This window comes from Podarcis liolepis (genome assembly GCF_965112155.1).
Source record: "Podarcis liolepis genome assembly, chromosome: 4".
Classification (NCBI taxonomy): domain Eukaryota; kingdom Metazoa; phylum Chordata; class Lepidosauria; order Squamata; family Lacertidae; genus Podarcis; species Podarcis liolepis.
The window spans coordinates 50,955,698-50,968,721 of record NC_139558.1 but is presented as its reverse complement, the minus strand read 5'-3'; the positions used below and the strand labels follow the sequence as shown (position 1 = coordinate 50,968,721).

General features: G+C 40.5%; 1 protein-coding gene across 4 annotated transcripts in view; it reads right to left on the bottom strand.

Annotated features, from left to right (window-relative positions):
- LOC310705752 (cystathionine beta-synthase-like) overlaps nt 1-12,457 on the bottom strand; it is a 29,909-nt gene extending 17,452 nt beyond the window's left edge. Inside the window, exons 1-2 of one of the 4 annotated variants that reach the window (XM_083500565.1) lie at nt 12,359-12,457; nt 3,862-4,049 (exon numbers count right to left, since the gene is read on the bottom strand). In XM_083500565.1, coding sequence (XP_083356691.1) covers nt 3,862-4,046 — 185 coding nt within the window. In that variant the 5' untranslated portion in view covers nt 4,047-4,049; nt 12,359-12,457. Of the gene's footprint in view, nt 1-3,861; nt 4,050-5,133; nt 5,196-5,609; nt 5,619-6,205; nt 6,257-12,358 lie in introns of those variants that run through there. The other 3 variants (XM_083500563.1, XM_083500566.1, XM_083500564.1) reach the window with 3 other exon arrangements.
- Nucleotides 12,458-13,024: the final 567 nt, after the last annotated feature.

Below are 13,024 nucleotides of genomic sequence, written 5' to 3'. Positions count from 1 at the left end.
CTGGTCTGCATAGTATGGGCTGCCCAGTATGCAAATGTAATTTAATAATAATAATAATAATAATAATAATAATAATAATAATAATAATAATAGAGCTACTGCTCTACTGCTCAGCTACAACCCTTTCATGGGTATTTAGATAAGTACTTTCCTCTCAAAATACGGGTTGAAAATGACCATTTATATCTGTGTAAGCTCTGGTTGAACATCTGGAGAAATGCAGATTGGGTGGACAGCAAATTAATCCAAGAGGTGTGGATCAGGCCTTTTTTGTATAAGAAATCACAGAGGTAGAGTTTTCCAATCCCATAAATTTGGCACTGCACAGCTTCTTAGAGAATATGTAAAAGAGCTCCCTCTAGGGGCTTTTCTTTGAACTCATCATTTTGGAATATTCTTAGGGGACTGGAATTTATCGTGCGTGTGCTTTGAAACTGACTGCCTCAGCTACTTGTAGTTTTCATTTCATGTATGAGAAAGGAGCAACATTCAGCGGTGACAAGTTTGCCAGACAGAGAAGAAAGCAAAGTGAACTCTAGGAGAAAACAGTTTTCTAATTGGCAAAATTATCAAGAAAAATGAACAATGTCTTAAACTGATATTAATCGTACCTGAGATGTTCCCCTAACTAAGTGCTTACGATTCTCATGCAACTCCCACATCCCACAAACTGCTTCAGATCACAGTATCCCTTCATCATGGTGAAATAATTCCACTTTCTCCAGCGACGATGTATTGCTTAGCAGTGAAAAGAGATCATCCAAAAAATAAGTCCTTCCTTTAGAGAATCGTGCCCCCTCCTCACCTGAGCTAGGTAGGTATGTCTGGAGATTTATGATGCCTTAACGTTTAGGACATATTGTACTTAGGAAGAGATAGAGCTAACATTTTAAACAAACAAGTCACCAGGATATCCCAAATGACTTCTAAATCCTCCGGCTTATCATTAACTCATTTTACTACAGGAAGCATTCGGTTACAGATCTATGTTATCTTGCACAGGTTCAAGCAGAAAACTTTGTTTTACTTTGTGAAGTGTAGAGCTCTTGCACACCCTACACATTTAATAAAGAAGGACAGGGTTTCTTTCTTCCGCCTTCCTCTCTTATAGTTTAATGATTTTTTAAAAAAAATCCTTACAATGGACAGCTAGGAAATACTTTGATGTTGCTAAATTTGATGGTGGTTTGTAGATCTTGGCAGAAGCAAGAAGATTTCATTACCCTCCCCCCAACAATTTGCTTTGGTTTTGTTTTGAGTGGTGAGATGGAAATAAGCTACTGCTCTTAAGTGTACAGTGGTACCTCGGGTTACATACGCTTCAGGTTACAGACTCTGCTAACCCAGAAATAGTGCTTCAGGTTAAGAACTTTGCTTCAGGATGAGAACAGAAATTGTGCTCTAGTGGCACGGCAGCAGCAGGAGGCCCCATTAGTTAAAGTGGCGCTTCAGGTTAAGTACAGTTTCAGGTTAAGTACAGACCTCTGGAGCGAATTAAGTACTTAACCCGAGATACCACTGTACTGGGCAGTTGCAAGAAGGTGCACCAGTTATATTGTAAAAAGAACACATTGCAACAACCAATGCTACTTTATCTGATGACATGGAAGAAATGTCTTCTTTTATTTATACTCTTCATAATTGTTCCAAAATGTAATCAATTCATTTATGTCAGATTGAGAGGATAAACCAGCCCTTTTGCCCAAAATGCTGCTTTCTCCAATTCCCTTTGTTATGAAACAAACAGGACCCCCAGAAGTGCTTCTGGTTTTTGAGAACTACAATGGTACCTTGGGTTACATACGCTTCAGGCTACAGACTCTGCTAACTCAGAAATAGTGCTTCAGGTTAAGAACTTTGCTTCAGGATGAGAACAGAAATTGTGCTCTGGCGGCACAGCAGCAGCAGGAGGCCCCATTAGCTAAAGTGGTGCTTCAGGTTAAGAACAGTTTCAGGTTAAGTACGGACCTCCGGAATGAATTAAGTACTTAACCCGAGGCACCACTGTATTTCTAACAGCCTTTTTCATCTGTGGAAAAGCTGAACTAACCACCAAGCTGCTGGTGCAGGTGGTCCTGTGATAGGGGAAGCCGCAGATCTGCTCTCAGACAGATCACTTCCCCGAGCAATTTCTAAACAGATTTACTGCTCCTTTGCTTATGCAGTGAATAGCTATTATCATTTCACACAAACCAGCTACCACGAAAGATAGATTAGAGAGAAGCCTTAAGGGTGCCACTCATTACTGTTTGCATTTTGAAACTCAGATGAGAATGAGTCTGTGCCACACTGCAGCCGCTCTTCTGAATCTCTTTATATGTAGGACTTGTCCACATTACCGCCTTAGAGCACACTGCAGTTGTTTCACTTGTGTGTTTCACAGCACTCTCTCCCCCCTCCCCCCAGCTGTTCATGTTAGTGTGGTTTCATTGACCTTCGCTGCCGGGAAGGAGATGTATTTACTTTATGCAAAGGTATTTGCACCTTGGCTGGAGATGAATTAGGAACTGCTTAAGGACTCCAAAGGATGTAAAGCTGGTTTGAGATACAATGCTTCGAACAGCAGTACTTCACAACAAAGTGCAGGACAGAGATGCATTCTGAAGAGTTATGTGAACGTGGAATAAAAGCCCAGCAATGGAAATGCAGTGAATGCACAGCAAATGGGAGCACAAACACAACCATAGAAGTTCTGGTTTCAGTGACTTGGATGGTCATTTCAGCATTTCCAAGTCTCCCAGTCTAGAGACGTAGGGTGTTTTTTCCCTGCTTTCCCCATCATAATAAATGTGGTTCACAGGGGGTCACCATCAACACCTCCCATTCTTGAGTAACTTTTGGGTTCCAGCACCCTGGCAGATCACACTGCAGATGTCTGCCTCTCAATTTTTTTGGGGGGGGGGGAGGAGAGGAGGGAACATCACTCCAAACAGCCCCAGGCTGTGGGATCTCATCACCTTTTTAATTCCCCACAATGTCCTTGACCAAGCATCATCTTGGAGCACAGTGAGGAATTAAAAGGCCCAGTCATGCAGGAATACTTGGGAAACTGCCACCACTGGCAGTTAAGCCTACCTGGGCTCACTGACAGAGGAGTAGGCCCACCCAAAGATACTCTGGCCAGGGCACCTCAAATCTGAAGAAAGCCTTGGAGGACCAACATGCAATGGAAATCATGTATGCTCATCATGGGAATCTGAAAAAGGTTCCTGGGAGACTTCACAATGTCTTCATTTTGTAATTCAAAAGCTGAGAACCAACAAAGAATAAGAAGCCACCGTGTGGACAAATTAGGCTCATCCAAATTAGGCTCAGAAGGAAATGACCAGAACATTAGTATAGTACCAACCTGGTGCCATCCAGATGTGATGCAAATGATTGTCCAAAACATCTGGAAGTTACCAGGTTGCCAAAGGCTCATATAGGTGATTATGCATTTGGTTTACTCAGATGTTTAACCAGATGTACATGTACATACGTATACAGATATATAGGTATAGAATATATGTGTGCAGTTTAAGTACTGTATAGCATGCTGAACAATTGAATATCAATGATGAAAATATTGTAGCTAAAAAAAGAGAGAGTGAGGGGTTGGAGGGAGGGAATCTAGGAGTGGGGAGTGGGAATAAGGGACTGTATTGTTCGCTAGTAATAGTGTGAAAATCTTAATAAACTAGATGGAGGGGGGGAGCATGAAAACCACATGCTGAATCTCTGATCTGAAACGATACTGGAATATGCTCACAATACCGCACAATACCACAATACCGTGATTCATACAATATATATTTAGGAGGAACCCCTCAAGGTGGGAGTGGACATTGAGAGGTAATTTTTAAAATTCTAAATGCTACTTACATAGGCACACAGCTGTGAGGTGATTCTGAGATGGGTTTTCCTGGTTTCCATGTACATCTGCTGGGCAAATTAGGACGAATCCATGTGTTGCTGTTGTTAGTTTTGGTCTCTGGGTTTTCGATATCTCCATTGAGGAAAGGGCAAACCCTGATGGTTTTGTTGGATGTGAACACAGAAGCCATCATCACCTACAGAAAGAGAGGAAATTGGTGGAAGCATATGGACAAACAAGTTCAGTTCTTCAACTCTAATGAGGGGGGTTTGAAGTGTCAGATATGTGCTTATTAATGTATTTGTTACAATTTCTGGCATGCTGTCTTTGAAAAAGGAAGTAGTAAATTATTATTTTTCTAAAATAGCTGAGCATTAATGAATGTGACCGGGCCCATCAAGCTCACAAGCCAGAAATTGAAGCCTAGACTCTGGCAAATCTCTATGGAACTCAGTTGCATGGCAGCCACAGAGAATTGCCATCCTGTCAAATCACTTCAGATCTTCACGTTTGCTATGAGATTCCTCTCTACAATACAGAGCCCTGTGGCATCTTAAAGACAAACAAATTCATTGTGTATAAGCTTCTGTAGACTACAATTGACTTCATCAAATTCATTAAGTGATATCCCAGAAGCACAAACTCTGGGGTGGGGGTGGGGGGGTAGAGATTGTAAACACTAACAGTGAGGCCAAAGAGAAGTGAAATGCAAAAAGTAACAGGATGGTCATAATTACATAATTAACACTAATTATTCACAAAACAGTTGTTGATAATCTAGACACCCTAGCATTAGTAAGCAAATTAATTTATGTAGCATGATTTTTTTTGAAAACTAGCTAACTAAGTAACTAACAAACCAACAAACTCCACAACTGTCCCTCTTGATGAATTGCAATCTCACACATTCACATTGCAACTTTCCACAGAACTTCCTTCGTTCTAGTTTTGCCACTTTCAGCTACAGTTAAAAAGTTCTCCTGCTGGTTTTTTAATATTGCAGTTCCTGGTGTAATAGCATTGCCTCTGCAATTTCTGCGTTTCCTTTCCTTGTGACTTCAAACTGATCTTGCCCCCATCTCAAAAACAAAACAAAACAAAACAAAACCAACTATGTATGTTTACTCAGCAAAACAATTTATGCATCAGATCTAGTGGACTCTAATCCACACAAAGTTTATGCCGTAGTAAGTGTGTTCATCTTTAAACTGCCACAGGACTGTTTCTTGCTTTGTGCTGCAACAGACTAATACAGCTGCCCTTCTGGAAATAATCTCTACCAAGAATGCCATTCTCAGGTGCAGACACTTGTGAATTCAACCGGGTTCCATGGTCCTGAGTGACAGGCTAGATAGAGAGCTCCAATGCTCTGAGAGACGTCTTCAAGATTATCTTGTGTTTTCCACAATTCACTTCATCCTGAGTTCAAAGGTATGATTAAGAAATATCTAAAAGGGTCAGACTACGGTTAAATCTGAAGTAATTGCAGGTTATTGACTTCAACAGGGCCAAGGTACAACCAACGGCATCTTTACAGGGTATCAACAACCTTAATTGCTTAAAAGTTATACAATTTGAAGCTGCTGTGAAAGCTTGAAAGTAAGGGATAGTTCACCCTTTCATGAAGGTTTTGACATGCCAAGGAGCAGCTCTTTCAATAAAGCAATTCCATTCCATCCTTCACATCTGTTACCTTTAGAAAGAAGGCTGCCAAGACCTGAAATCTAAGAATGCAGCTTCCATTTTGGATACTTACCCTGACTTTTGGCTGGTCATTTTAATTCGGGGAACAAGCAAACCTGTGTACAACCAAGCTTGATTTGGCTGGAGCAATTTCCTAAGAGTCTCTTGCTATTTTTTTAAATGTTATTATTTGTAATTTTGGAAAAATATTACCCTACCTTTCCACTTTTGGAAAAAGTGTCCTACTTTACTTAGTTCAATATTTTAACTGTGTCTATCAAAGAAAAAAAGCCTTTGGGTCCAGTAAACTATGGGCCAAAGACTTTAGTGTGTTTTAGGATTATAATATGCAGCTTTTCCATCCAAAGGCCGTTTGTGTGGGAACTAATAATTGATGGGAACTTTGGCAGGCATGGAAGGCGAGTTTAACCCTTTCTTCTCTTATCATGGTCCTTGGTCCTGAGGCACCCCTCCATTGAAGCTAGTATTTGCTTCTGGGGCAGTTAGATGGGAAATCCCATTGACACCACTTTTTCGCAATGGCGTCATCCTTCATTTCCCCATACTTCCGCCTAGCAGTGCTACTGCGGCTTTTAGTGATACTTTGCATCACATAAAGGCGCAGAGTCCAGGCAGAAGCCCATGTGAGAAACAGAAGACAGATTATACCTCATATTCCTTTAATGAACTCAGGTGCGAAGTCATTGCCCTCTTTTTGAATCCCAACTTGGGATCACAGGCGTAAAACGCCGCCGAAACTCTGCCAAGTGATAATTGCTCGGCAGTTTGCCAGGTGGCACAACTGCCACAACGTGTATGGGACTCAGTCAGTTTTGATTATCACAAGTCTGTGATCATGAAGGCAATTGTGAGTGATGTCATTTGAGGAACGCTATAGGAACACGGAAGTATATTAGTATGGGGGTTGTCTGGCTATACAAAGCCTATCTTCCCTTTGCTGCTTGCTTCTGTGATTCATGCCTTGGCAATCTCCCTGGCCTACTTGCTATTTTACATAAGGCTGCCTTTGAAGAGTCTTCGGAAATTTCAGTTAGTTCCACCACACTACCTGGTGGAAATGAGCCAATGGGAGCAACATAGCAACTGTGTTAAAAGAATTACAGTGGCTTCCCCTTTGTTTCTCAGAATAAATTATTATTATTAATTATTATTATTATTATTATTATTATTATTATTATTTATACCCTGCTTATCTGGCTGGGTTTCCCCAGCCACTCTGGGTAGCTCCTAACAGAATTAAAGGCACAATAGAACATCAAACATTACAAACTTCATTCTAAAAGTTAGATAGTTGTTTGTTGCCTTGACATCTGATGGGAGGGCGTTCCACAGGGCAGGTGCCACTACTGAGAAGGCCCTCTGCCTCAAGGTGCTGGTTTTAACATTTAAAGACATATGTGGTCATGGCCCAGATTACTTTAGGGAACAAAGTGAGCATTCATATACCAAGGTTATCTGAGGGAGCCTTGCTCCAAATCAGGGGTCAGATTGGGGACAGCGATGAGTAGGGCCTTCTGCTGTGGTGGCACCGTCACTAAAGGAATCATCTCCAAAGAACCCAGTTCAGTATTGAGGATAGTTCTAAAAAATAATTTACTATATATTTTAGAAAGTTGTTTCTGTTTATTTGCTATGCAGCAGGACACCTCCAAAGATGTCATAACAAAATTTTGCACAATGGTTTTCGTCTCTGTTTGGATGCAGCTGGATGCCATTTTTAATGAAGACGGCAGACTGAACCTTGCTAAACTTCTGATATGTTTGTTTAGGAGAGTTGCCAAACAATGTCAGGTGCAAGGCTACTAGCGTAATATAAGTAAATTACAGTGGTACCTCAGGTTAAGTACTTAATTCGTTCTGGAGGTCCGTTCTTAATCTGAAACTGTTCTTAACCTGAAGCACCATTTTAGCTAATGGGGCCTCCCACTGCCGCTGCGCTGCTGCTGCACTATTTCTTTTCTCATCCTGAAGCAAAGTTCTTAACCTGAAGCACTATTTCTGGGTTAGTGGAGTCTGTAACCTGAAGCATATGTAACCTGAAGCGTATGTAACCTGAGGTACCACTGTATCTTTCAATTTATTTTAACCACTGGTTTATCCAGACAATAAGGATAGGTGAAGCCTGGCTGGGATTGCAGCTCTATTGGTGTACATTTATCTGGAAATAACTCCTTTTGAAGTGGGACTTGTTTCTGAGTAAACATGCACAGGATAGCACCAAAAGGAAAGGTGTCTACTGTTCTATATCCAAAATACGCCGCATCTCTGCAAGAAGAAATTAAACTAAATTAACTGCAGCAAATCGAGGCATCAGATGAACACTGACTGTGCATTGGGGAAAACCAGTCTGTATGTTTAAATGCTGTATCACTTATGTATTTGCCACATATCAAAAGCACAATCAGGGCATGGGAGTCACACTGCACAATGGCACAGTAAGTATGCTGATGTTTATGACATTTGGCACTGTTCCCTGGCTTTCAAAGTGCAATACACTCCGGAACATGCACATTCTCTCTCTCAGATCCTGACCTCTCAGAACTAATGGAGTGAAAGGTACAGCAGATACAACCCTTTGCTCTGCAGAGCAAGTCACAGGTGTATGTGACACACCCCTCACGGTCACCTGCATCAGCCATCAGCCTACTTTGCAATTCTCTTTGCAGATAGCATGTTATCACCAAGTACATGTTCCATCTTCCAGTTGCCTCTATTTCGGAGATTGCTCCTGTGTGCTTGGGCTACACTGGCTCCCAGTACGTTTCCAAGCACAATTCCAAGTGTTGACCTTTAAAGCCCTAAACGGCCTTGGTCCAGTATACCTGAAGGAGCGTCTCCACCTCCACTGTTCTGCCCGGACACTGAGGTCCAGCACCGAGGGCCTTCTGGCGGTTCCCTCACTGCGAGAAGCCAAGTTACAGGGAACCAGGCAAAGGGCATTCTCGGTAGTGGCACCCTCCCTGTGGAATGCCTCCCACCAGATGTCAAAGAGAAAAATAACTACCAAACTTTTAGAAGACATCTAAAGGCAGCCCTGTTTAGGGAAGCTTTTAATGTTTAATAGGTTATTGTATTTTAGTGTTTTGTTGGAAGCTGCCCAGAGTGGCTGGGAAACCCAGCCAGATGGGCGGGGTATGTATGTATGAATGAATGAATGAATGAATGAATGAATGAATAAATAAATAAATAAATAAATTCCTCATTCTACATACATTCTACCAGCATAGGTTGTGAAGTCTCTCCAAGTAAAAGATACAGGTTTTTTAATTTTTCATATGTGATACAAACCAGATTCTGAGCATGTTGTTGTCAGCAAGCCCTTGGTTTAAAAGAGACAGAGAGCTAAAAAATATCTACCCAAGACTGACTTCTTCCAATACTAGGTCTGATAACTAATGTTGACATTATATTAGTCACATTTTTTAAAGGTGTAGCAGCCAGAAACAGCTCAAGCAACCAGGAAATGGCTGAAGAGACACACCTCTCTGCAATGTGCAATGGTCAAAGGTGAGGATTACATCCAACCATTGCAAGACGTCTGGTAATTTTCCAGAGTTCTGCTCTTATGCATGTCTACTCAAAGGTAAGCTTCCCTTAGTTGAATACTGCGTCTTCAAGGTGCCCCTTCCCTTGCCCCAGTCATAACAAAGCAGTACAAGCTCAGCATTTGGTCCTTTGGATAATTTCTTGCGTGTGTTACACAAGTAGCTAAATGCAGCGCCAAGAGGCAATCCTAGATTTGCACCTTCAAGGGTGCTTTTAAAATAGTTTGGAAATGGCTGTTTTTGTTTTGGACCCATCAGCTTTCTTGGTGGAAACTGGGGGCTGCCTAATGTAGAAAATTAATCCAGGGGAGCTGTGAGCAAAGTCACTTATGCACAAAGCAGAGATAAGCTTAAGTATTATCAGTAGCTGGCTTTCTTAACCAGAAAACTAACCACACGGGACACAAAGCAGAATGTTCGCAAACAAAGTTGTGCTGGGAGGGTTGAGAAGGCCAGAATCATTGACCTTAATGGGGGGGGGGGGGCGAGTGAAGTTTTGGAGATGGCATAATGGGGGGGGGGGAGGTTTTGCAGCAGCATATATTACTGACATATGCTCTCCACTTCCTTGAATGGTTTTGTTTCCTCTGAATGAGAGTGTTATTAATGGTGTCTGTGTGATAACCATTTTATTTACAAATATACATGCAGACCATGTTGGATGCAAAGTGACACACCTATAGGAGGCAACAAGGTTGCCAAATCTGCACCAGATGCTCAGGAAAGATCCTGCACCCTTGGGTGCATCATCTTCAACCAGCTCACAGTTCTGTGCCTGCAGTCTCTTGGCTCCCACAAATGCAAACGACAAAACTGGTTCCAAACTTATTTCTTCCCTCCCTTAAGTTCTGAAGACTACAATCCATGTGCCCTTGCATGGTAGTAAATCCCACCAATTTGGTGAGGATTTATTCTGAGTTTACTTGTATATGATTGCACCGGAAGCATGGTGTCACCTCCTCAAAATTTGCATGCTTATTTTAAAGGCAAAAGAGATTCCCAGCTATCAGGGAAATAAGTCTGGTCATTAAACATTAAACTTCTTTTGTTAGATTACATTTATTTGTTTAGTCTGGCTTTATTAGAAACCGTTACCATGCAAATGATAACACCCACCCACCTGCCCTAGTAAGGTCTTTTCTATTTGGTCACAACAGCTCCCAAAAACTAGGGAAAAGATGGACACAAATAGTTAAAAAAAACCAAAATTTAAATTGTGTCTTATGTAGGTAGAAGTTAAGGGTGAGTTGTGGGTCTGAAATATTTGAATATTATTGGTCTATTACCCAATCCAGGACATGTGATTTCATAAAACTTGAGCCAAACTTTAAGGCATGTGCTAAATGTTAAATACTTTTTTAAAAAACAAAAACAACTCTGAATCAATATAAATACTTTAAAAAAACTACCAATAAAAATTTGTTCCATTGTTCACATTGAGGGTACAATTATATAAAGAACCCTAAGCAGATGCACAACTGCTATGGCATGCTTAAGGACAAACATAGTTTGGAAGGTGAGTCAATTAATTTGTGCAAGTTTGTAATTGTTTACATTGCAATTGGTAACTCACAACTAAGCGCATGGAATGCTGCAGTTTTATCGCATGCAGAAGTCTGGCACCTATTGAACAAACTAGCCACCTATTCCCATCCAACCTGCAGTGGGTAGCAAATAACCAGCCACTAGGAAAGTCTTCCACAGCCTTGCCTCTGGCAGATAGGTATGGGCAAATCTGTCCATTTCTGATTCCCGTTTCTCACTATTTCCAATTTTAAGTTCAGTTCTCCACATTCCCACATCAGCTTGTAATTCTTTTTGTAATACAAAAACTCCTTATAAAAATTTATCAGGTTTGTAGTGTGAATTTATCCTGACATACACAAGTTTGTATGCCATTTCCCCTAATACACTCATTTTGGCAAAACAATTTCCTAATGTAATGAATTATTGCATGCTATTGTCACTAATATGCACATTTTTATACACCTTATAAAATTGTAAAACTCACCCCCCTAAAAAAAAGTTATTTGGAACAAGTGAAAAATAAGTGTGAGGTCCTTCTCCCTTAAGGTTTTAGACACTGTTTCTTGAGTGAAACAAGGCAGTGTACTAAATTAAAAAGACAAACCAAAGGGCCTTGGGACAGCTACGTGCTACATACGCCACACAGTTTTCTCAGTTTTACCACTATCTTAAGATAAGTTTTGGCCTCCCTGATTATGTCTCTGAGTTATCTGTCTGGGAAACACTGCCACATTCTACTTTCAAAGAATGCCTTCCCCATACTTACCAGAGAAGATCCACTTAATTTCCTTGTAGCACAAATTTGCTCCCAGGAAGAATTGGACAGTTTTGTACACTATATATTGTTTGTTGCTCTTTGTATACTTCAATGGAAATGTTTTTGAAGTAAAATTACGGTAAATAACACTTCCTTTTTAAAATAATGCATTGATACTTGATATCTGATGGCTGCCATGTTTGGGCTCAGCTGCCTAAATAATTTGATAAATTTGCTTGTGGCATCTTGCAATGGCAACTATTTACAATAAACAGCCTGTTTCCCTCCAGCAACTGGTTTTGTTAGCTGGTTTCTGTACAGAATGCATCCTTTCCCAATGTTTGCAATGGTTTCGTGGTTTTAAGCAACTCTTGTGTTTTCCAAAATTTGTCTATCATCTCCTACGTTTAGATATTTAAGCTACAGAAAAGGTCCATGTGCAAATACACAATACAATTTCTTCATAGCAAAGAATGAAATGATAATAAATCACAAGGTGGACGTGATGGGAAGAGTGCTATATTATATTAACAGATATGGAAGACACTTGGAAGGCATTAGTTTAAAGGTTCAAATAGTTTCACAGGAGGCCTTTGTCAATGTTTAAGTAGCTTTAGAGGTAATAAACTGATTATTTGATTATAGGGTTATGTGATAACAACTCTGAGAGGCAATAATATTTCTTAATTTTCTGCAGAAATCCCCCAATTTATATCAAATAAAATAATAAAGAAGGGTTTAGCATAGTAGTCCTAATATGAAAATCCTGGAACTTCTGGTTTATTTTTCAGTAACTTGCATAAAAATGCTAATTTTGCAATCTCATCCACATCTTCAAATGTCAAATAATCAGTAAACATCAATCAAGCAAGAAAAGAAAAAAAGCCACAGACATAAATGAATAAACACAAAGGATACAAAATCATTAAAAGGGTGAACCTAAGCACTGAGCTATCAGAAAAGACGACTCACCTGTCTGTCAGCTTGCTTGCTGAGAGTGCCTCTTAATGCTTTTGACTGCTCAGTTATATCTGTGTCTATGATCCAGGAAGCTGATAAGCCTCCTTAGAACACTGCTCAAAGCACAATGATTGGCTCCTCTTGACTCACATCTACTTTTTCGTATTCAAAGTACAATTACACTCCAGGTAGCACTGAGCTGCAAGTGGGATATGAATATTTTTCCAGCACTCCTTCCCATACCTAAGTTCAGTCAATCTTGATTGCAAGAGAGAACACAGAAGTTCTAGAACAGAAAGAACCCTATCCATACTGCTCTACTCAGCAGACCCTGTTTGCCTGTTCCGCTCCCTGACATTGTAGAACCAGTGTTATATTTCTAGAAAAAGAAGTGCTGCGCTTGTTCTCTTATAACGGCAGTGGTGCCCACCTGAGAGGTGACAGAACTGAGTTCCAGCTGAAAAAAAGCCTTGTGTAGAACCATCTCTGTTCAAGTGAATGTGCTTCAGATAAATGTGCATTATTGATAAAATGAGAAACAACCAAGATTAGCCAATTTCTGTGAACTTTTAAAAGGTACAGTGGTACCCCGCAAGACGAACGCCTCGCGAGATGAAAAACTCGCAAAACGAAAGGTTTTTTCGTTTTCGAGTTGCCTCGCAAGACGAATTTCCCTAT